This window comes from Ctenocephalides felis, unplaced genomic scaffold (assembly GCF_003426905.1).
Source record: "Ctenocephalides felis isolate EL2017-DRISC unplaced genomic scaffold, ASM342690v1 CF-g0.4_SCAFFOLD_01886, whole genome shotgun sequence".
Lineage (NCBI taxonomy): Eukaryota > Metazoa > Arthropoda > Insecta > Siphonaptera > Pulicidae > Ctenocephalides > Ctenocephalides felis.
In genome coordinates, this window is record NW_020538040.1 from 176,263,445 (window position 1) to 176,290,155 (window position 26,711).

Genomic DNA, 26,711 nt, shown 5'->3' on the forward strand with positions numbered 1-26,711 from the left:
TCAGGCAGTAGTACTATCCGTTTTCACTTGAACATGTAGGTCTTAATATGTTTACGAGTGAAGATAGCCCTTCCATGTCATTCCTACATCAAATTAATAAATAAGTCAGAATTAGAAAAAGTTCTAATATCAAATATATATTAATTGTAAATATGCCAGTTGTTGGTTTTTTTTTTCTAAAAGGCGATGTTAAGATTACTACAGCAATATTACCAAAAATATGTTTATATACAGAATATTAATAAAAAAAATTATAAAATATTACTAATGTCTTAATTTCACTTCATATGACAGCAATTCAATATTATTTATTTATCATAGTTAAAAAGGCTTACTACTGACATAAGTTTCCTTTTAGAATAGATGTTAAATATTTATGGTATCCTCAAAATTCCTGAATGTCTTTGTTTTTTTTTATAAAAACAGATTATAATTAATAAAAAAAAATGAAATCACTACAATTTATAGAACTATTGAGTTCTGATTAGTCTATAACAAATTACTATTAACAAAATTAATTATCAACTGATACCGAATATTCATAAACAATTAGTATAAAATTTAAATCCTAATTAACATAGCACTTTCAGGCATTTCTGCGTAAAAAAAGTAATTCAAAAGATAATTATTTCAAGTTGTATAGTATATTCAAACTAGAGCGGACAACCATTGGGTTGCCTACAAATAGCAAGAAAATGAGAAAAAGCTCATTATCAACGATCGTGGAATACCTACTTAGTTCTGATTTTTGTTTAAATAATAGAATACAAACACAGTTGTTTAGAGAACATATTAAGATTGAATTTAATATCAGTTCGATATTCCTCAGGAAAAAAAATAAATTGTTTAAATTTTTTCTGTATCAAACATTTTAATATTCATATAATCTACATTCACCAAACAAATAGTATGTACATTCAAAATTATAATTCATATTTAAATATATCTAATTGTATCTATTTCAACTATAATAACATAATTCTTTAGTTTAAATTCAATAAATATAAATATATATATATATATATATATAAAATATAACCGTTTAGTGTAAATATATTTCGGGATACATTTAATGATATCAAAATATATTTAATTACTTTAATATTTTAAATCACTCTTTTGTTATTTCAAAAATAGCAGCTATATATTCATTTATAGCTAAGTAATATCACTTTTATAACGTTTTGCATAAAAAACATCAGACTTAACAGCGTAATAAATCTGTTCAACGTTTTTAATGAGTGGATTGAATCCTCTACAAAAAAAGTGACTTTACTGATTTTTATATAAATAGCGCACTAAATTTAATAAATATTAAGAAATCATTATGACTAAATATATATTCTTAAAATATTTTATTATACCTGTGCACGTTTATTGTTGATGGCCCCTATCGATTTATTAAAAGTAAATATAAACACCGTCCATGGAAGATTTCGTCGGAATACTGAACACAAATGCCATCGAAATAAAATTATTGTACTGATACCCCCACCTTTCACCAATGCAATTTTTGCATTTTTATCTGATTTACAATATAATACAATGTCTTATCACATGCAGACTTAAAAATGCAATGTTACGTAAAACGTTTTGATATTGTTTTGTATCCAAAACGTTTCAGTTGTACTCTTTGCTTTTAAGTCACCATATGAAATTTAATACGACATACTACAATTTTTAAAATATATAATAAACCTAACATTTTCATACAATCTATAAATTAACAATTAACATACACGCACAGAATTATATCAAATTTTCCATTACATCTAAATATAAATACATTTTCAATATTGACCAACGAATCAAGGACGGATTTTTATAAATAGTATAAATATCTTAATATTATCAATTATAATAATACAACAACTTAGTACAGTTTCAATTGTTTCTTTCTCTTATTCTTCAACTTAACAACATTAACTAGAACTGTAATATCTGATTGATCCAGTCACGGAATTCAGATATCCTGGTGTAGACTCCTGGTTGGTTTGGCTCTGCACATCCGATGCCCCAAGAAATGATGCCCGCCAGCAGGAATCGTCTGTCTGGACGTTGGATCACCATTGGACCACCACTGTCACCTGGAATAAAACATTTTTTGTAATTGATATACAAATAACACTTTGGGGACGGCTGTCCACCTCAGTGGACAAACATATTCTGTGAGGCACAGGCTATTTTATAAACAATGACTCAGTTTGCATCGAAAAGTTGAATAAATTACTATAGCAGTGATAAACAGTATTGTATTTTGAAAATATTTTTAAATTATTTTAGTAGTATTTTTAGCCTTTTTCTTTGCTATATGGTCTTTTTTTAATATTTAAAACGACCGAGCGCTTTTAAATATGTCAAAATCAACAAGCTATGCATTTTGGAAATTGTTTTGAACGTCACCATTCTTTATGAAATGATCAAAAATAAATTAATATAAAAAATGTATGTCCTTCAATGACCACAAATTTTTATCAAACAAATTGCATAACATACACAATGAAATCAAGTTTACAGCCGGTAAAGTAGATTGTTTTGAAATCGGTGCCGTCCCGAAAATGAAGAATTTTACTCCATGAAGTCGCTTATTAAACTGTTTAATTTGGTATCAATATTGCAAAATGCAAATTGTTATTCCTATATAATCATGTTAGGTAAAAGTAAGTATATAAGTAAAATCTATCTGTATAATATGTTGGTGGCTAAATATTTATCTGAGGCCAGTAAAATAAAAATATAATTAACCCTTTCCACTCGCTAATTCCGAGATTTATACGAATTTTGCCGCCAGAACGGCGGTATCCGAGTGGAAAGGGTTCAATATAATAAATAATTTTTCAATGCACAGTTTAAATAGTTAAATTTTTAATAAGACTTACTACTGAGTAACCTTTTAGAATAGATGTTAAATATCCATATATCCCTAAAATAACTGAATGCCTTTTTTCTTGTATAAAGACAGATTGTAAATTATAAAAAAAATTCAAAAAATAATTAATCGGAATAAATTACCTAAACATCATATCCGAACGTCCAATCATTGGATTGGCATTCTATTTAAACATTCTAAATACTACACAAAATTTGCTGATGTTCCAATTGAATAAGCGTGGAAAAAAATCCCTAAATACATGTTTGTTGAGGAATATAAAATATACAGTTTGAATTGAACAGTGGTAGTCAATATAAAACTAACGCAAAATTAAATATATCATGTTACTAAAAGTATTACTGGATAAAATGCTATTTTAAATTTACCTTTTTCTCCAACATATATATAGAACAATTTGTAATAAAATTATTGAGCAATTACCTCATTATTATCCCATTATACATAAAAACTAAATTACTAATACAATGTTATCTGCATCAATAAAAATCATCATTAGAATTGATTAATCCGGTTTTGTCAAAGTTTTAGAATCCCTGATGTTAGTTTCACAAGAACGATATATAATAAATAAATCACTATTGTGTGGTTCTTTAATAATAGCCAGTTGTTCTTGGAGAGTCTAACAATTGTCAATTAATATTTTTACAATTTATGCACAGCTGATATGTATTTATCTATTTATATGATTTATAAAATAAGCAAAACAATTCCCAATAAAATCGCTAAAGACCTGCTATCCGCAAAAATTACTAGACAACTTTAAAAACAAGTCCTTTAGACTTAGCTAGTTTATAAGTGATTCACGTTAAAATATTGTAATCAAATTAAAAAAATGGTTAAAACAATAACAATAGTTATTATTATACTATCATCAATTTCAAATTTAAAATGTCTACTGCTGGGTAGCAATATAACATCTTACTGCTGTACACTGGGCACCAAAAGTACTGAATGCCTTTCAAGACAGTTCAAGTTCTAAGATTGAGAATTTTTTATTTCGTTCTAGAAAAGATTTCCTGTATAAACAGAAAAATCTTTGAATCGATAATTTATTGCATAATATTTTTATTACCTTCACAGGAATCGTAACCGCCTTTTCTCCATCCGGCGCAGATGAAGATATTAGGAATATGTTCTATATAACCGGCAGATCGGTACATTGTCTCACACACTGAATTGTTGATCACAGGTACCGAAACTTCTTGCAATATACTTGGTAATGGACCATCTATAATAAATAGAATATTGCAATCAATTCATATTCATATCCATATAGGAAGATATGTGAAATGAAGTAGCTTCTCTAATCTCCAACTTGAGTAGTCAGAGTTATAATAAATTTTTAAATTTGTTTCATTATTTTCTTTGAAAATAATTTACTCTGCAAATACAAAGTTCGTTTGACTATTTGGTCTTCAGTCACAGTTTTTTCGTCGATAAATTTACAAATTAATTTTAATGGAAGATATGTGGATGATATTTTTGTTACTGACAAGCATCATTCAAATACAACTGTTATTCACGGTTATTTCAATGGTTTTGATAACAATATACATTTAACAACTAAACTATTTTGAAAGATTGTTAATTATTTAGTATTCTGTAATTCTTTTCTCTCCAATATAGTGAATAATGTTTTAAAAATGCAAACAAATGCAGAGAAACGCAGAATGCACAGAAAGACTAATGACCCATTCTGCAGTAAAATAAACCAATGGTGAGACTATGTTACGCTGCGTTCATCATATAAAATGGTAGTAAAGACTGTTTAAAGTTTATGTGGTTGCTGTGCAATCAGGCGTCAGGCATTTGCTATGCGATCTGGAAAGTCGAGATTATTTGGAAATGATGCTATAGCATGGTCTGTGATATGAAAGAATGCCACATGTGGTTTTAGGCACATGAGAATAAACAATCTTGAGAAACAAGAGAAATAAAATTCGATCATTTCCAGGCACTACAAAAATTCCTATAATTATTAATTATTGCATAGTAGTAGATATTCATTCATTTTTCAAAACCGTGCTGTGTCAAGGTCAGCATCTCATTTATAGATTCAGTTTATAATTCAATCTGAATACCACAAGATACAAGAGTTTGGTTGTGGCAACTTTTACTTCAATAATTCGTATATTTAGTAAAAATATGAATTTCATACCTTCATATAATCTGCCCCAGCCAGTCACATATGCTGTTTTTCCAACAAATCCTTCATCGGTGTGTGGCACACATACAGGAAGAATATTGGGTTGGAAATTCACGGGTTCGTAGAATCTAAACATTAAAATTAATTAGATAAAAATTAAATTAAAAGGTAAACTATAAATATAAATAACAATTATCAATAAAAATCAGTACCATGCATTAAAAACTATAAGAAACTTAGTATAAATACAAATCAAGTCAATTGTACCGCGCTATAAGACATAAGACAGGATAAATTAAAAATTATTTTTATTTTATTGTAAAGTTCATATAAATATATGATAAAAAATATAAATCGATTTTATTGAAAGGGGCGATTCTGCCATAAAATACACCAATGTTATGGCAAGGCTATGCTACGTAGCATTTTTCATACAAAATGGTACTAAGTGCTGTAAAACATGAAATAACAACTGAACTAAACAATTGTTTTGCAACAATTTTTATTCCATTCATTTTTTTTATAAAGAGTAACATGCTGTGAAAGAGCTCAGGCACTACCAAAACCGATGTCGTACACAGCTATAGTATAAACTAGAATGTTGATATGAAAATATTATAAAAACTTATATTATAAAACAGCATTTAGTTAGCAGAGTCATCCATATATTGCGAGCATAGTCTAGTCATTTAAGCTTAAATTAGGTAAGAATCTCGGAATTCGAGATACCCAGCTGTAAGTCTGTAAATACTTTTATATTAACACCTAAAAGTTGTCTCAAAACCTACATATGTTAGGGTGTGTATATAGGTTTTGAGACAACTTTTAGGTGTCAATATACAAGTATTTACAGACTTGCAGCTGGGTATCTCGAATTCCGAGGTGAACTTACTGTAATGACTGGACTAGAAAAACGTAAGAGTTGTTAAACAAAAACCGCGTTATAGAAACGTCCATGTATCAGAGTACCGCGCTATAAGAGGGTTGACCGTAAATTTTTAGATATTTTCTTGTTTCATACCTCAGCAATGCCAAATCGTACTCGAACGTCCTCGGGTCGAATTGTGGATGCGAAGCAACTATTTGAACCCTCCTCTCCTGGTACCCATAAGGTTCATCTTCTATAGACAAGTCGTGTTCTCCCAGTCGCAATAAGAGGTCACTCGGTGGCACACTAAATTAAATAAATAAATAATTATATCATGAACACAAAATTACTATATTTTTTATAATAACACGATGACGTGAGCTACTAGAGAGCTAATTCTTCGAACATCGCTAATGAAGAAGCCTTGTAATATTTCACGTACTTGTAATTATTGTATATGTATGATACAAGGAATGTTCAACTCCAAGTCATGATGGATTGAATATATAGAATTTATCATAGGAAGATGTGATTTAAATTATTTAATCGCTGGAGTAGCCGAAGGATTACGATATCCTTTCTTGGATCAGAAATATAATCCGCATTTGATAAAAATTGTGCATGGGAATAAAATAGATAGCACTGTGTATACATATTGGCTAATCGTAAGTAAAGATAAATTATTAATATTTCATAATGATCTTTTCCCCACAAGATTATTAAATTTTTACGAGAAATAAATTCAATTAATATTTATTCCAATTCCGATAATAAATATTTCTGACAAAATACCATATCAAGGTTATATACGGTATTATCTTCGTAAAAAATGTCGCCATAAAATTTATATTTTACATTGGTGGAATGTTGTAGCTATTATTTCGTAAAATTTCTTTAAAATTAAATATAAGACGTTGGATCTGTTTGCCCCCTGGCTATCCCATTTTAACCCTGCCTATGGGATAAAAAGAGACATATTACAAATTATAGAAAAATAGTAAAAAACACATTTTTATAGTTTGGAATCAACTGGGAATTTTACTTAACATAGTTCGATAGTTGTTTGTTTGATACGTGATATTTGTTGTGATATAGTTCATTTGGTTTAGACAGTATAATTATTTAAAGTCAAATTGGACCTTCGTACCCTATCATGAAAAGATAAGATTTTGCTTGTAAAATTAGAAATAACAACAAAACTATTTTTAACTTCCCGATTAGTTAAAGTAATCGCAAAACAAACAAAAATGAAATTTTTTATATACCTTTACGTTTCAAAGGATTCTCATTTTGTATACTTCAGAAAAAATGCATGCATGTGTGCGTGTCAGTGTTTGTGTGCGTGTATGTATGTGCGGATACAATTTTTCATCGACGATTTGGAGAACACGAATCAACCGATTAGAATGATTCAATTTCGAAACCCATTGATAACGAGACGTGCTGATTATATTTTGGCAAAGACAGGTCTAGCCAACAATGGTATTTCAATTTTTGAGAGAACAGAGCGTCCAATTTGAATGATTCAAAGAACATTTTACTTGTATTGACAAAATAAATAACTGGTGAATTTTTTGGAAAGGCAGGTCTAGCGTTTTTGGAGATCCAATGAAAAAAGTAAAAAATAATGCTATTTGGCGGCCAAAAATGATTATTAGACATATGCACAGTATATTATCAGATATTTATAGAGATTATAATAATAAGTACCAATTTTGCGAACATTTTTATGGGTTCCGTGTCAATGTTTACACGTTAGACTACGATGCGGCGCTTACGCGCTTCGATATTTTGACTCTAAACAGCTAAGCAGCGTGATTGATTTAAAAAAGTTCAAACTTAACAAAAAATTCCAACATATAAAATTTTTTTTCAAAAAGTAATTTTTATCTCAAAATTCTCAAAAAACTAATTTTCTCAAAAATTTGAAAAACGGATACGGAAAGTTCTAGCAATTTGCCTTAAGGCATAATAAGGATGCTATGCACCACTATTAAATTAATTACAATAGACAAATAGCAATCATAAAAAACTAAACTTCTAACAAATTGAATCGATTATCCAATTTGCGGCAGTGATAGGAGATGAATACATGCAAATCTCTTAATGGGATTTCAACAGATAACGTATCTTCTTTATTGCGCCATTTCCAATGATTGAAATTCAATTTATGTCGCCTCATAAATCTGCAATTGTTGAGATGGCATCGAAACAAAAAGAGCCAAGATGACGATAATAAAATTGCGGTAACAATCAATAACATCCGACCGCATTCGTTTCATACCGCAACGGTATATTGCATTATCATGATCATCCGCACCGTCTCGACAGAATACTGAATCTCATACCAAAAGTCAATTTTGTTAAATGAAAAAACATACATCGTGGAATTTGATGATGGACCATTGGCATAATTCCGAACAGTCGGTAAATGTGTTAATAAAAATATGTTTTTATATGTTTACTGTTATACAGAATTAAACGTGTGTCAGCGCTGTAGAATGCTGGGAAAAGTTTTACGTGCGTTCAAATGAACGAAATCAATAAGAGAAAAAACGATTTGCTGATTTATTATGGTTCGTTTGCATTTTGCATCGACAAACAATATGATGATCTGTCTAATCTAAAGTTGCTGAATTGGTTTTGCACGTAAATAATCGCCAAGAGGAAAAAATAATTGAAATTGATACTGCATAAGAAAATTAGTTGATCAAATTGATATTCGAAGTTTCTTTTCAATCTGGATCTACTATAGGTTTCAAGTTTTAGTAAAAACTGGTAGTGTAAATGTTTTGTGCTTTTGCTAAAGCAAATTGCTGGAACTTGCCATTTCATTTTTTTTTTAAATAGTTACAATTTCTGACAAATTTGATTTAATTGAAAATTGTTATATTTTTTTTTAAATTTTAAATAAAAATAAATAAAAACAAAAAAATATGATTAAAACCCGAAAATAATTAAATTGGTTTTGGTTATAATTTTATAGACTAATTATTGGAACGGAACTCTAGATTGCATAAAAAATAACAAATAAAGCTGTATACTGCATAAAAATCACAAACCTTACCCTTACTTACTCAGTTTTTTTTAATTTATAACGGAAATTTCGATCATTGCACTCGAGATAAAATATTTGAGCATATTAGGATATTGCGGGGCACAAGGGTATAATTTGACTTTTATAGTGTCTAAACAAAATTAACTACATGACAGCTCATAACATATATCAAACAAACAACTGTCGAACTATGTTCTGTAAAATTTCTAGTTAACTAAAAATTTCTTCTAAAATTTGTTATCTGTCTCTTTTTGCCCCATTGGAGGGGTAGAAAAGAACAGCTAGGAGGCAAACGGATTCAACGTCTTTTTTAATTTTATACCTAAAATATTATTAAAATGTATACCTATAAATTATATTCAGGTATCATAAACTAAATACAAAAGATCCAAACCGAAAAAAAAACTTTTGGTATGAATATTGATACATTTCCGTTTATCCTGAGAGCGATATCGAAAAAATTAAGGTGATTGTTATATTCACATATTTTGCTTTATTCTTTGAAACAGTATCAATAACAAAATTATACATTGCTTGTTTTTTTAGATAATGATAGTGAACCTTTAAGTACCGCTCTACCCTATGTGATTTTCATAAAAAAATTATTAAATTTTTGAAAAAAATAAAAAAAAAAAATTAAGATACATGAATCCATTGATTGAATTGATTTGACCATTTTTGGCTGCTTATTGCCTTTTCTCCGAAATCATTCACTTGCCTTCATCAGAAAGATCAGAATGTATTAAAAGTTGTTGATTAACACACACTTACACATAAATTTATTTTTTGTAATAAACCCAAAATAATCAGAAGGGTTTGATCTATAGCAAAGACTAAATAAAAAATTTCATTTATAAGTAAGGTAGGACAAAACACAAAAGTCCATTTTAACCCAATTATACGTGATCTATTCTAGAGGATATAAAAAAACTGTTGAATGTAACTTAAATATAACAATACGCTTTATAAAACAATTAAAATCGTATACCTGAAAATTATATTCAGATTTCGTCAACTAAACAATCGTGCTCAAAAATGACTAACAATCAAAACAAATACTTTCGTTACAAAATTGACAATAGTATTACAAAATTGACAAATAGTAGCGAAGTCGACCGACTTAGGGTGATGGCTCGTGACACTTCTTTTGCCCTCCACTTTCAAATAGTGTTGTTTCAAAAAATCTACTTCACTTGTTTTGAAGTGATGAAGCTTTCTGCCAAAGAACATTCAAGCCTCTGCCCTGAACAAACTATTTGTCAAATATAAAACTATCTACTAATTTTTTTAACAAAAATGAGATCGTATAAAATGCGGCTCTGTAAAGAAGAATTGCTGTTTCCGCCGACCCATCATCGGTATGGTTGTTGTACTTCCACAGCTCGGGTATTATGATATAGTTCGTGTTTTCATTACTTATGATCAAGAAGACAAGTAAACCGGTGTTCGACTGTTGAACCTGGGTAGGTGGATAAACGGCGCTGGGTGGATGTACGCTACAATGAATTCAGTGCAGTGACTCAACATATGAGAACTCTTCTCTTCAAACCACTAATCGATGGACGGAATCTTGATTATGTTAATTAATGCCCATTTGAATTTTCAGGATTCTAGCTACACTGCCATTATACTACTAACAATTTGTAACAAATATTTTGTTTAGTAATTAAGCATAATGCAACCAGCAATTATTTGAATAACTCAGGTGGCTACCATTTTACTTGTTTAATTAATCGATCCCACAGTAATTAAATAATTAAAATTAATTAGTTCATAAAATTTAATTATGATATATTAGGTTGTCAAATATCTCCCTTCCGCCTTTTTGTATTATAAACCAATAGCAAAAAAGCGGAAGGGAGATATTTGACAACCTAATATGAATGACCACACTGTTGAATAATGCCAATCAGATTGAAATAAGGTAAACTTAAAATCAGGTAAAATTGAATCTATAAATTAATAATTAAAATAGATTGGGGTACAGCGAAGCTAGAGGCCCCAGGGTAAACTTTTAACCCTATGGGCCCTTCAATTTGACATAATTATTGCAAAATTTGAATTGTTATCCTTACATAATTAGGTTTGTTTATGATAGTAAAATTAAGATGTAAGTGATTAATATAATATATATGCTATATATGTATTGTATATTATGTATATGGTTAAATGTTATCAGAGACCAATAAAAAAAATATTAAAAAAAACCTATGGGCCGAATTTTGATTTTACGTCCAAAAAATTAAAGAAGCAAAAACTCAGTAATTATAAGTCTATATCTGTAAATGAAAAACAAAAAAATCTATCTAAACAATTTTTTTCGTATTAATGAACTATGTGACTTTCAAGTGATATAATTTCAACGTCACTTTTAACTCACAGCGGCCTATAATTTTTGAACTTCTTTGTATGAAACTGTTATTTCAGGTTGAAAAGCCTAGCAAAGGTCATAAATATTAATATTGGTTGAGTTCACGACGTATAGGACTAAGATTTATATGTCATATCACAAAAAAATCTATAATTATTCGATAACATATCGCATAATTTATAATGTGAGCTGAAAGTCACGCGGGACTATAGAGGGATAAGATGGTTTAATAATTAAAATAAAGTATGGTAGAGAGTTTACACCTTTATACTGGTGGTGTAAAGGTATAAACAATAAGAAAATAGTAAGCAAACAAGTGAATTAAGTTAATTAACCAATTAAATTAAGTAATCTTGCAATATATAAATTAAATTAACAGTTACTTTAACACTGCTGATGAAATTTCTGACAAAGTACCACCCCAAAGTACATACAGAATGCCATCTTTGTAAAAAAAATCCCTATTAAATTTAAATTTCGCATTGATTGAATAATGTATCTATTTAGGCGTTTTAGTCTTTGTCCCCCATTTTGCCCTCATGGGCAAAAGAAAACAGATGACAATTTTTAGAAAAATCGTAAAAACAACATATTTCTTTAATTAGGATTTAACTGATAATTTTACTGAACATAATTTGAGAGTTGTTTGTTTGATACATGTTATGTGCTGTCATGTAGTTCTTTTAGTTATAATTACTGATACACAAATTGGACCTTTGTGCCCTGCCCTACCCTACATGTGGGAATCCGATCTGGTAATGTAGTTGCGTTGAGACCCACCGGTGGGCATATGGTCTTAACATGTTAAACGATTCAGATACCAACCACTTTATATCTATCCAACATTAATTGTATAATAAATAGTTCATTGATTTTAACCTGATATAGGTATATGTTATTGGTATTTAAAAATTTTATTATTAATTACGACTTGATTATGAATGAATAATTAAAAGTAAAAATAAATAAATGTAAAAATTGTAGATTAATGTCAATGTCCAGATAAATTGGAAATCAATAAATAAAGATCGTAAAATTAAGGGTGAGAAGTATTTTCATGTGTCGTTTTCCACTTACTTGTCAACGCAGTGAGCAGCAGTAATGGCCCAGTTTTCGTTAAGAAGGGCCGCTCCACACTTGTGCAGATAGGTCGACGTCCTCCACTGTCTGAGCGAGATCTGCCAAGGCCACTTGCCGAAGGTCGCCTTCGCTCCGCCGACTATGCGCGCTTCGGGAAACAGCCGCCGACCGCACACTGCCAACACCATTAGAGTGGAATTCAACAGGACCATTACCGGAATACAGTGAAACAAAACGACTGTATGCGAACAAACCACCGCCACTAGCCGTAGAATTGAGAATGCACCCGATATCAACAACAACGCATCAAGTACAACGCATGCACCACTGGGTAAAGATCGTTTTTTCATCGCGAAGATATCACTCCCAACGCGGGCAAAGCGCGTCCAGAACGCGGCCGACAGCTACGGATGTCGTCGGGCGACCGGATAATTCGTAGCATTACTAAAAACCGATTTATGTAATCACACTGAGCTTTGTCGTACCTGATTTCCGATAAAAGCTTTTTGACCCACCAACAAACTGCCCGGAATAATTCTAGATATAAAGAAAAATCCAATCACTTATCATTGCATATCAAACCAATATCCACACAATCGACTAAAAATCACTGTTATACATGAAATTGTGTAAAAACTATCAAAGCAATTTTATAACAAATGTGATGATGAATAAACCACTGAAAATGATTCTGTATCTCATGGCATGTTTTGGTACAATAAATACAACTTCCCAAGATTCATCATCAATAAATAATCTATAACACAAATCCTTAAGTTTACATTGTAATATGGTCTTTATAATATTTTTGCATAATTCATTCAATTTATTTAATTCATATTATCAAAAATCGCAAAAAATCGAAAAATATTTTTTTTATATATTTTTACGTTTTAAATCCTTCTGATCATTTTGGCATTCCTTAGAAAAAAATGATGTACGTGTGTGCGTATCTATAACTCAAATCCTTAAATTTACATTATAATATGGTCTTTGTTATATTTTTTTATAATTAATTTAATTTATTTAATTCATATTATCAAGAATGTTTCAAATAATTATGAACTTTCTGTAGGTTAAGTTATACTAATCGCAAAAAATCTACGTTACATTAACGTTACGTTGTAACTACGTTACATCTAATTTCTACGTTTCAAAGCCTTCTCAAATAATTGATAGCTTGATGTATGTGTGTATGTGCGTATGTATGTGCGGATACAATTTTTCATCGACGATTTCTAGACCACGGATCAACCGATTTGAATGATTCAAAAAGCATTCGATTCCTATTGATGAAGAGACGTGCTGATTAGTTATTTTGCCAAAGTAAGTTTGGCCGTTTCAAAGATACGGGGCAACAAGTGCCAAAAGTGGTAATTCAATTTTTGAGAGTCCGATTTGAATGATTCATAAACATTTTACGTGTATTGAGGAAGTTCAAAATTTTCAAAAATCTACTTTTTTACCAAAGTTCTCAAAAAACTTTAAGCTTTTAAAAATTTTAAACTACGTGAGATAGATATTCAAAATCAAAAAATACTCACATTCACTTTTATGTATTATATTATTGAATAAAAAATTTGAATAATTTTTTTCAAAATTCTCAAGCTTTTAGATGTATTGCTAATCATAAAAATAAAATATATGGCCAACAACTTTTATTCTAATTAGATATATGGCTAAATGAAGTAAAATCGAAAGTCAATAAAAAAAAAACTGATCCTTCGACTACCGCAATTTGGATTGCAAATATGATACGTATCTTTAATTATGCATAAACCCGAGTTTCTCATATAAAAATGCTATTTTATTAGATAATCAACATTAAATTAGATTATTAGAATTTATCATCTCCCATTACCATATAATTGTAATAATTAAAATATACCATCACAAGATCCGCGGGCAATTGATTATATTTTATTTAAACATTTATTTCTGAATCGATTACATAAACAGTTGCATCATTAATTAACATTACAAATACCTATTTATTAATCATTAGATAAACCAGTAAGAAAGTTCCGCATACATATGTCAGTATCATTAAACTTGTTGCATGTGATATATGGCATGTCACCGTTCTTAACGGGTGAATTAATTAAGGTCGCTTAATGATAGATAATCAATACCTACAACTGTATATTTTATAATGTTGTTTTAATAACACATTATCGTTTCGAATTAAAATTTATAACAACAATCATATTACTCAATGAGCAACGATGAAAACTTGTGAAAATATTGAATGTTGATGTTTACCCACGTCCAGGAAGTTATAAAGAAAACAAGATTATTATCCTAGACACATCTGACTGATGTATAGACCGGCTTCCGTTCATAGACCTCATCAGATATCTTGTGATTCATTACCAATAAGACACATCAGTAACTGTATAAAATTAACTATCAGTATGAAAATTTATTGCATGAAAACACTGAAAATTGAACTACAACATTCTCGCGAGCACAATATTTTTGAAAAATTATAATTTAATCACATCCAATCTAAATCTTCACATTGATTTGCAAAATGTTCCATCTCGCACAGAACAATAACGTTGTGAATCTTCTCCCATTGCATGCAGACGTATATATTTTGGTGTTTTTTCACTATTATTTTCCATAAATTACCATACAAAATTAATTTGTTACTTTTTTTACACTCGCGTCTCAAAACATGACGTTATCGAAAATATAACTGCTCTTCTCGTGTACTGGATAAAAACTAAAGGCAACGACTAGTAAAACCGCTTTTACATCATTCAATTGTAAGTTATTCTTATTATTAGATTGTTACTGTTCTACAACCGCGGGTCGATTTTGCGTTCATCGCATTCTAAGACAATTATTAATATGAAAATGCTTTGGTCGCTAGAATGAGAAGGTGTTGGATGAAATACTCATGTGCTCGAGAACATATTCTAAACGTGTTGCGTTTGAAACAAAGAGATTAGACGGAAAGCTGGAGGAAAAATTGTTGCAACTGATAATCCTAGCGTTGAAAGCTCTCTGGGTGGATGGGTTTTAGAAAAACATAAGTTAATTTGCTGCAGAGTCAATATCTAAAAAGGTAATCCTACCAAACAATGCCATTGAAATTCAATTTACTCTCAAAAAAAAAACAATAAATTCATTTATATTGTATTTGCGTATTAAATCTCTCCTTCGATAAATCAGGTTATTATTTAACCCTTGTTGCTGTAGACTCTTTAAACACTGATTTGTTGGTATAATTTCTGTATTTGTTGCAAGTTCTTAATTACACCATTGAAGTTCCAATTGAAGAAGATATGTTTATTGATTATTTATTATACAAATTCCCTACCCCCTCTACAGGGTAGGAACCGCACGGTGTAAAAGCTCAATGCCATGAAGATTGCAGCATTCTCGGTCAATATAATAAAATAAAAATACGTCCGAACAGAAACAGAAGAACCAGTGTGATAAGCTTTTCTTAAATTTTCATGAACAGTAACCAGAACTATCTAATGTGTTCTCTGAGCTTTTGTAATGTACTTCCTGGTGTTATCACAAAGCAACTCAGTAGTTGTTCCTTCTTTTTGTGTTGGCTTTTAATTGTTCTAGTGATGAAAATTAAAACCCTAACAACAACATAATTTTGGCTAGTGCATTTTTCTCACAATCAGTTCAAATGTTTGTTCATAAGCTTCAATGTCGTGAGAAAAGTATTTGAACTGGATGTGAACAAAATGTATTAGCCATTATCGCGTTATTTTCATACTAAAAATTTTTCAATAATAAAATCATCATGTATTTTACTACTTTACAATCCTGATTTTTTGAGGAAACTTGCCAAAAAGTCTTAATTTTCAAAAACTTGGAGCAATTATGTTATTATTTTATACTGTGGTCCTAGAAATGTTATTCACGGTTACGGTTCCAAAGTTTAAATAAACAAAATTAATAAAAATTACCCACAATAACCGAAAAATTGTCAAAATACCACCAAAGCTCTGGGTTGCACTCGAAAGCTCATAATATCCAAACAACGTAAAATATATTTTTTTTCTAATTTTTTTCAAGACAGTTAGTTATGGTCAATACTATATCGCCGTTTCAGCTTGACGTCGAGGTCTGGGATCCCTGTATATATATATAATTATTTATTTACTTATTTTAATTTTATCAAAAAAAAAAATTCCTTCTCTCGAGCGACCTGTCTATTTCAGCAATTCGCCTTGTATACAAGGTGGATGCGAACGGTTGACTATTTAATTGCCGCAAACAGATTTAATTACATGTATTTAAAATAATATTATATTTATTTATGCTCATGTTGGGGTCCGTTGTCAAGATTAAAACAAACCCGGAAGAATTGCGTAAGAACGTTGATCTGCTTGAAAAGATTTACGTATCTGATGAGCATTATTAGTTATTTTTTGCAATTGTTTGAAATGGTTTGCTGATCAAGCGCAGAATTAAAGATTTGAATAAGTTAATGTATAAAGAGCTCATATTACAACAATTTCGTTCTTACATTTCACTGATCTATGGGAACATACTAAAATCTCTAAACAATAGAACTCTAAAAATGATAGTTAGGGTTATTAGAGTATTAGTCCACAATAATCCATTTCTTCCAAAGTTACCCAGTTTAGGGTATTGCTTAAATGTATATAATTTTAAAACTGCTTGGGATAGATGAATATTTCACGATCTTAGTGTTGACAATCATAAAGATATTTCATTAATTAGGTACACTTTACTTATTACTGATTGAAGCTATCACAAAAGTCCATAATATCCATTCTCATTATAATTTCTGTATTTAAAATATCAATTAATATTAATTGCCTTCTCAAATTAGCCATGTCAACGTTACTGTACATATCTAATTTACGTTGAATAATTATGTATCATGAATACTCAAACCATCTCGTAGACAAAACTACCATATTATGATAATAAAAGAATAGCATGATGGTATCATGGCAATGTGTAAATTTTAGAACAATAGTCCGAAGATGATTTCCGCACAAAAAATTATCATTAATAAAAAGCATTAGAATATCATTGTCTGAGAAAGACTTATATAACATGTAATAATGGAACGTAAATTCCGCATTGTAGTTTTTACAGAAATAATGATAATTAAATAAAAATCCACCAATAGATGTTTTTTCCACTGTAAATTTTGCAGGTGAGATATTATTTTGGAGTTTTTTTTAACAGCGATCAGAACTACGTGTTTTATGAGCTGTGTTTGCTATTGCACATCCTAACCTAGTATTTTTCTCAAGAAAGCAACCCAGCGGTCAACCAAAAATATTAGTTATGTAAATCTAATAGTGTTGGCGTACATGTTGCAGCAATGCCCACAAAAGGTGACTTTTACTTGAGGTTACATTTGAGATCTATAACCTCAAAAAGAAATTTTATATAATACTTCTTGACATCGAGATGCCCGAGGCAGATTTCCAACCCAAGACTAGTTTGTACTAGCCCATGTTCTCAACCATTACACTACGGCACACTCTATTATTTTATATGAAAATTTATATGAAAACATTTACTTGCCATCTACATCTGTCAATGTCTTCTGTGTCATTTTAAATTTCATGCTCTTGACATACTTCATAAATACTTCGTGGAACTTTAGATATATATTTTAATACGATAATAAATATTTAATGATCCATTTGCTTTTATAAACGATGTTAAAATTGATTGTATTTTATAACCTATTACAAAAACTAATTTATAGATCAGAAGAGAATCAATTTATTCATAAATCGTCAGTCATGTAGCTACTACATAATTTTATTGTTTTACGTTTTTTATTTTATTTTATTGTTTTTTTTTATATATCTTATATATTTTTAATAGTGTGTTGTGGTTTTTTGGTTTAAATTTGTCAAACATACTACAATCTATCATATCAATATAAATTAATTATGCTATAAAATCAGAGGTTCTGTTAAAGTGTAAAAAAATACTTTAACACGTAATCTTTTACATAAAATATTTTTTTATCATTTTTATTTATTGTTTCAACTACTATCAAAACTACTTAACCTTACATGTCTTATAAGCTGTTTGTTAAAGACTTATAACCTAATGTTCGATGAGAGACAACCCATCGGTTTACGATTCTCCTATGTGTGGTGTTTATATTAGCTCTTCTGTCAAATATTTATCATATGATTGAATATTGCTGCTATATCCACGCAGGGCAATTTTCACTTAAAATTATATTGAGACCTATAACCTCAAATGGAAATTTGACATCAAAGCTACCTGTTGTCGGGCTTTGGTGGCAGCGGGAATCGAACCAGCGAACCCGAGACTAGTTGGTGCTAGTCCACGTCCGAATCGATTTTGCCACCACTGGGCCCACTTGAAATATAAGTAGCAATATGTTTTCAAGTAAAAATAGCCCTTACAGAAATTGCTGCAACCCATAAAAAGTCATCAGTATTGGAGTTGTTCCAATAAAAAATTGATCAAGAAGAAATAGGGCAACCATTGATTTGCCATCATAAGGCTATTGCTCTAATAATATAAAAAAGACCTTATGGATCAGTTTTTTATAAAGTCCTGTTCACAAAACGCTTGTTTTCTGGGCTGGATAGAATGCTCGATTTTGACGAGGATTTTGTTTCAGCTTGCTAGATTTTTATATATAAAACTATATGATATAATACTGCTTAACTATTAGTTCAAATGAATGAATTCATCCACAAATATAGCGCACGTTCAAAGTCCAAATAACACGAGGCTTGTACCGTAGCTTTTTCGGTTTGCTAGCTAGCATGCTGGTTGTCAAATGTTCAAGGAAAAGTTAGAACGGGCGCTATTTTTCTGAATGAATTTATTTGTTCGAACCAATAAGGAGGCAGTATTTGGTCATGTGATTTATAAAATTTGATAATAAGCTAAAACAAATCTCGTTCAAAAATCTAGCAAGCCAGAACAAATCATACTCAAAAACTAAGCAAACTAAAACAAATCACACTCAAAAATCAAGCATGCTATGTAGCCAGAAAACAAATGTCGTGTGGCTTTATTCTTAGGTCTATAATCCATAAACAAAAATAGAGCACATTCTAGTATCAAAATTTCGGTTGCTGGAAACAAATGGAGATCGATACCACGTCATTTTACCTACAACCAGCATGCTAGCCAGCCGACCAATAAACCAACAAAGCAAGCGTCGTGTGAACATGCCTCAATTTTATGTTCCTATAACGTTAAATGCTGGTTCATATTGTTCCTAGTTCTTCCGGAAGATTAAACTGTTCTAAACTGTATGAGCACGGCCATGCAACGTACCACACGTTCCAAGAACAAAACTAACAGGTCAGCCAGAGGTGTAAGTTAAAGACTAGGAATTTGCTTTAAAGACTGAACAAAAAGTGCTATTATTAACAGCAAAATAGTGTCATTGTGTAGAACATAGACAAGTAAGTTTGTTTACTCGCAAACACCATAACGACAAAACCGCTAAGCACAATGATTCACAGTCCTCGTACGACGCTAGGACGTGCTCGGCTTCCTACTTACAGGCCCGTATTGTTTTCCGTCATAAAGTTTAATGCCTTTTTGCGACTTGTATTGTATGAGATAAATAACGACTATGACAACGTTCACAATGTACAATTTCATTGATCGTTTGCTACTTGCTGTGGCGCATTTATGGGTTATTAAAAACAATATGAATTGGATAGACCCTTAAGACTACCACTTCAGCACAAAGGTGAGAAGAACGCCAAACGAGAGGTAATAAGTTATGTGAAAACTATAATATTATAAAGAGTGAAAACGTAAAAATTATGTCTTGATATTCTGTAATCCTTTGTACTTATAATACAAATAATGATAATTTAGGTGCAAATTCTCGGATGAACGAAGGTAGGCCCGTAACATAGCGTTACCATACCATTTCTATTCAGACTTCTATATCAGAAAATTGGTCTCCTTGTTACTAAACTTTCAAACTTCATATTTATTTTACAATAGAAACTAGTGGTGCATGGCATCGTGCCTTAAAGCAAAATGCTGAAACTTTCCGTAACAAAAACTAAATTATTAAAAAAACTTCAAAAATTTTGAGAAAATTAGATTTTTTTTCTAATTGACTTTTTTGAAAAAAATTGAGTGTTTTTATATTCTGATTATTTTGTATATTTTGAAAATTTTGAATATTTTTTTAAAGCAATCGCGTTGCATAGCTGATTTGGAGTCGAAATATCAAAGCGCAAGAGCGCCGCGTAGTCGTCTAACGTGTACACATTGGTACGGAACCCGTATAAATGTACACAAAATTTGTACTTATCATAATAATTTTTACAAAATATCTGATAATACGTTGTACATATGTCTAATGTTCATTTTTGACCGCCAAATGTCATTATTTTTTACTTTTTTTATTGGATATCTGAAAACGCTGAACCTGCATTTACAAAATTTTGAGCAGTTGTTAATTTCGTCAATACAAGTGAAATGTTTTTTGAAATATTCAAATCGGTGTTCGCAAAATCGGCGACGCAAATTTGTATCCACACACGCATACCTACACGCACACACACACACATACATCCATTTTTTCTGAGGTATGCCAAATGTTCAGAAACCTTTGAAACGTAAAGATATATAAAAATTTTCATTTTCGATTTTTTGCGATTACTATAACTACATTGTGGTAAGTTAATAAATAGTAATTTTTTAAGTATATTTTTACATATTATTATTTATAATTTTATAGCCCGGTAAATAAATTATAATATCACTTGGGAATTAATAAATTTAATTATTAAAAAAATTAAGAAAGCGCAACAACTTTGTTAAAAAACGGGAGTGAGCAGGTACAAAAAGGTTGGAAACTACTGGTTTTGAAAATAAAAATTCTCAGGAAAACAATGACACTACTAATATTTTACCAAACTTTCAATCTTTATATAAATTTTATCATATAAATTAAATATGATCAGCCTAAACCATCCTAATCAGAAATTTATTGAAGCGAAAAGAAAGAGCCGAAAAGAGTAATTTTTCATTTGCATACTTTTTATATCTAATTAATTATTTATTATATTTGCTTTATATAAATGCATGAGTGAACTTAATTTATCAGCAGCAAAAAGGCTTACTATACTACTGGCTAGTCCTTTGAAATTCTACTTAAGTAGGTAGTAGTAAAATATAGTTTTACCTTGAAAATTTCTTAATGTTTTTTATTGTAAATACAAATTATAATTTAATAAAAGAAAATTTATTATTAATTTACTTTCTACCTTTCTATTTCGCACCTGTGCCGGGGTGCACAAGAATGCGTGACGCGGGAATCATTGAACTTTATCAAGAACCCTAACGCTTTAGCCTTTGTAATTGTATAATTTGATGCTATTACTCATGTGTGATTATGGTCCATAGCAAATCGTTTAATATTCCTTCTCAGACAAAAGCATGAAATTAATATGGTAACAATTATATCTAAAACGATATACCTGTATATGTGAATGCATAATTTTACTCGTGCGTTGATGCGTTGTACTTGAACGAAAATTTCGCCTGGTCATATGCAGGCAGAGTTTCTTATATAAATGTTTACAGTTGGGAACAAAATTGCGATGTAGAATGTACATCTTATTTTATATATCTAGGTGCATTTCAATTCTCTGATTTATTAAGATTTACTATGACACTTACCGCTTCTGAAATCAGACATATTAACCGATGGATAATTTCCATGTGATACAGGGGTGACCGATGTCGTAGATGTAGTAGTCGTCTCATTACTACTTGAAGGTGATGATGTGCTTATTTCAACCGGAACGAATGGTTTTTCAGAAGTAGATATTTCATTCATTGATGGCTCTCCTGAAGTAGAAACATCTGCAAAAGTTTTGTTTCAATTATCGCACATTCTAAAGAATTCACTTCCGCCAGGCAATAAAAATAAATTACACATACAAAATGTGTGCATTATGCATAAAGGAAACATCTAACAATACTCTCAGCAGAGTAGCAATATGAAGGACATTGTGTATCCACGTAACCACAAAACCGAAACTCCTTCACCTTGGCAATTTCCTTAGATGAATGAACGCGAGATGTTAACTACATCGGTACAAAGAAAGAAGAAAAGATTTATTGCGTGTAAGATTTGCGGAAGACTTTGTTTTTTTGTCAAAGTTAATGATATAAAGTAGTTCCGGGTTACCTTGTGAATTTAAAGTACTAACTCCAAGCGTAGTTGTGTCTGGTGATGTCGAACTTATACTAGACGATGGCAAAGTTGTACTTGGAGTAACCGAAGGTAATAAGACCCAACCATCTGGTGTAGTAATAGGAGTCCATTCTCCTGTAATATATATACATAGCATAAATAAAAATTTTGAATTAAACTAGTGTAGTTTACGTGTATTATAGATGGTTTGGTTCCCTAGATTATACACAACTACAAAACCAAAGGTTTACTCAGACTTTTAATTATACGATAAATGATAATTTTCCTAGACTGTTATTTAAAGTCCAAGTTTGATATTATTTTTAACTTTTTACGAGAGCAAAATTTTGTTTGAATTAATAATGAACTCTAAGTTTGGTAAAAAGCCAATATTATTTTTAAATCGTTCAACTACAAATCCAAAGGTTTCACCCGAATAATTAAACCTATGGTTAGGAAAAATCATAGAAGCCATCAACTTCATGAAAAGATTTAAAATTTTCATTTATTGAGATGCAACCCATAATTTAGTTAATAATATTAATGAATATTATAATTGTAAAAATATGTTTATTTATATGCATATATCAAATATTCATTTCTGGCTAATTTTTCTATGGTATGCCAAAATGATCAGAAGAACTTCAAACGTATATTATCAATTCCAACAACTTTGAAATGTTTTTATAATTGCTTAGATTTCCTCAATAAACATAATCTATTATTCATTATAATTTACCTTTAGTGTCATTTACAGGAGACGATGTAACTGAATCTTCCTCCACATTCGTCCACGTGACCAAACCAATTTTCTGCGTAGTAGTAGCGGAATCATTTTCTTCTAATATTGGTTGTCGTGTCGTCAACGTAGTAGCCTTTATTGTTGTTTTGTCGCTTTCAGTCTTTTCCGTTGTGAAAAACGACGAAGTAGATGTCCCAGATGATGAAACACTCGTAGTAGTTGTAACAATTTCTGGCTTCTTAGAATGATTACTTGCGTCTGTGACTGGGGCAGCATCAATATCTTTTACTGTAGTTGTTTCTACATATGAAGTCGTTAAAAATGGTTCCGGCGTTGTAGTTGATCCTTTAGTAGGCACTGCAGTCGTTGCCGGTTTTGCACTTGTGGTATTTTCTTTAGGTGCGGTATCTAATAATACCACTGTAGTTATTGGTTTATGAGGTCTGGTCGGTCTAGTGTGATTTTGAGATGGTCGTGTGCTTCCCGATGTAGGTCTATGGCTTGAAGTGGAATATGGTTTCGTGGTATCAACGGGCTTGCTTGTAGATTGCGTGTGTGTAGTACTAGTTACATTAGGTTTGCTATCGTGTACGGGACGAACCGTCGGTTTGCGAGTGCCATTTGGTCGCTTGACAGTCGTGGGCCTTCCAGTAGTTTGTGTTGGGTTACTTGTAGGTTTGGAAATCGGCCTCCGGCTCGGGGTTGGTTTGCCGGTAGGTCTGCTCGGTTTCGGTCTCGGCCTATGAGTTTGAGATGTAGATGTCGAGGTTGGGCGCGGAACGTGTGTCACTGTCGTCCTATGAGTTGTCGTAGGTCGAGTGATGGGCCTTCTGGTTGGCTTTTCTGTAACTACTGCATCAGCTACGGTACCTTTAGTTATAGGACTCGTCGTTGTTCTAGGATGTTCCGTCGAACTCAAATTAGAATCATTGTGATCACTACTTTGCACGGTTTGGAAAGTCGACAACTTATAAGATATTTCAGTGGTTACTTCAGGAATTTTTGTAGCGTGAGCAGATGTTGATATATTCACTATCGGTTTCTTACTCCAGGGTTTAACTGATGATAACGGTATTTTAGATGTCGTTCTCAGCGTCGACGTCGTGTATAACTGATTGACGCTCGGTGACATGTAAACCTCGGGAGAGGAAGGTTTCGTTTTCGAAGGAAACGTGACTTTTGACAAACTTGGCGGCAACGTGGCGCCGTCTGTCTTTTGCGTAGGCGTATCATTATGATCTATACTGTTGTCGAGAATTTCCGTTTCACCGGATAGAAGCTTATCCTCGAGTTGACAGCAGGAACCGAAATAAAATCTGTCTATACATGTCCCAAGATGCGTTCCATTAGCTTTCAGACAATCTATAGCAAACATGCAGATTCCTTCTTGACCTGACCTCCTTGATATGCATGGAAGGTGCCTGATGTTGCGACCGCTCTCAACTGTAACAAAAATATGGAATAATTAATTTTACAAAACGGTGTTTGATGTATGAACCCGCATTTGCAAGTTTGCAGTGATAGTTCCAAGAGATATTAATAATGTGGGTATGTGTATACCACTTTTATCTATTGACACGGGTTACTATAATACTTTGCATTATGTAAACAACATAGAAATTATTACATATGAAATATTAAATAAAAATACATAAATAAATTTAAAAATCTTAACCTATATTAATATTTAATAATACAACTTTTGAAAAAATTATTAACTGTTGCATAACAGAACAATGGAATCTGTTATACTTTTTGTAACATATAAACGATGTGGAAAGATACATGCTAAGCCTAATTACTTTTCTTGTGAAAAAATATGTTATGCCCTACTGTCTCGAATAGTGTCAAATTAGGCACAATAATTTGAGTAAATTATGCAAAAAATGGTTTATATGTGACAATCAAAAACCGTTATTGATACAAAATTACAGTCAGCAAGCTTGAATGACATATATACAAATTATAGTTATGGCATGCTACACTCTACGCTTATTGTTATTTTCAATACAGATACTAAACATTGTAAATACAACGCGGATGACTGAACCGTAAAAGTCAAGACGCAAATGTACCGTTAAGATGTTATTTCTTTAAATTACTGGACTTCTGAAATGTACTACATTTTGAATATGGATAGGTTTTAGCCATCCAAACTCTATTTTGGCGTTTACAAATACTATTAAGAGCAATTGCAAATTTAGAAGAGAGAAAATGATAATTTTTGTTTAAATAAATAAATAAAATATAGAGATTAAAATGAGTGTGAAATCGTAAGTTAAACACATTTAGTACGGAATCATAACTTAACCTATTAATACAAATACTCCTTTATCTATGTATACTTTTGATGTCAAAACAAAATGCATTGAAGCTAGAATAGGTGAAACTGGGTACGGTAGTGAGTGTCGTCATAACAGCTAAACTATACTGATTTTGATTTTGGGTCCAAAAGGAGAAAGATGAAGTATATTTGTTCGAACAAGTTCCCAATATTGCTTTTAATTAGTGCCTTATATTAACATTATCTGTAGGCTGCATTACTTTCAAAAAGTCAAATGGAAGCACTATTTGAAGTGGTAGCATTTAAAAAAAAATTGCTCAGACATATCATGTTTTAACAAAATAAATTATAATCGAAATGAAAATGAATATTAATGTCTTTTTTGTATATATTTTTTAAAAACAAATGCTTCAATTTTAAATGAACCAGCCTATAGATGAGTGTTCTCTATAAGTAAAGAGCAAGCATGATTAATCTCTATGATATAATTCATTAATATAAAATAATGTATTACTGCGTATTTTAAAACAAGAGAATAATTAACAAATTAAAAACAATTCATAACTACAGAAAAAAGCAAAACAATTGAATTTCAGTTTCGTATTCCTATTCTGATGTATGCAAAACAAAGAATTACTGTTATAAGTGATTACAATAAGAATAAGTAACAGTAAAAACTCATTTATATAGATCACACTCAGACAAGCAATTCATTGTTACGTCAGTCACATCATAAAATTTTTCTCAAGTTATTAGAAATTCAATTTCAATCTTCTCCAATACTCAAACAGCCAACCTTCATGTTTCACTCACTCTCATTAATTTCAATGATTTAATAAAAATGTTGTTGCTGATTAGAAATGTAGCGATTTATGGAAATAGTCACGTATTAAAACTTTTCTCAAATTTTTAGTAATTAATTTTCAATTTTCTCTAATACACAAAGTCAACCTTCATGTTTTACTCACTCTTATTAATTTCAATGATTTAAAAAAATGTTGTTGATGCTTTACAAAAAGTAGTGATTTATATAAATAGTCATATATTAAAACTTTTCTCAAATTTTCAGAAATTCAT

General features: G+C 30.7%; 2 protein-coding genes across 2 annotated transcripts; both read right to left on the minus strand.

Moving 5' to 3' along the window:
* Positions 1-1,926: 1,926 nt before the first annotated feature.
* Positions 1,927-22,365, minus strand: LOC113376300 (serine proteinase stubble-like). Its single transcript, XM_026616205.1, has 7 exons — positions 22,353-22,365; positions 22,089-22,274; positions 12,414-12,591; positions 6,061-6,213; positions 5,052-5,167; positions 3,966-4,121; positions 1,927-2,087 (listed from the first exon to the last, which is right to left on the minus strand). The coding sequence occupies exons 1-7, from the start codon at positions 22,363-22,365 to the stop codon at positions 1,927-1,929; spliced, it is 963 nt and encodes a 320-aa protein (XP_026471990.1).
* Positions 22,366-23,485: 1,120 nt separating this feature from the next.
* On the minus strand, positions 23,486-24,951 carry LOC113376301 (salivary glue protein Sgs-3-like). Its single transcript, XM_026616206.1, has 3 exons — positions 24,945-24,951; positions 23,603-24,793; positions 23,486-23,559 (listed from the first exon to the last, which is right to left on the minus strand). The coding sequence occupies exons 1-3, from the start codon at positions 24,949-24,951 to the stop codon at positions 23,486-23,488; spliced, it is 1,272 nt and encodes a 423-aa protein (XP_026471991.1).
* Positions 24,952-26,711: the final 1,760 nt, after the last annotated feature.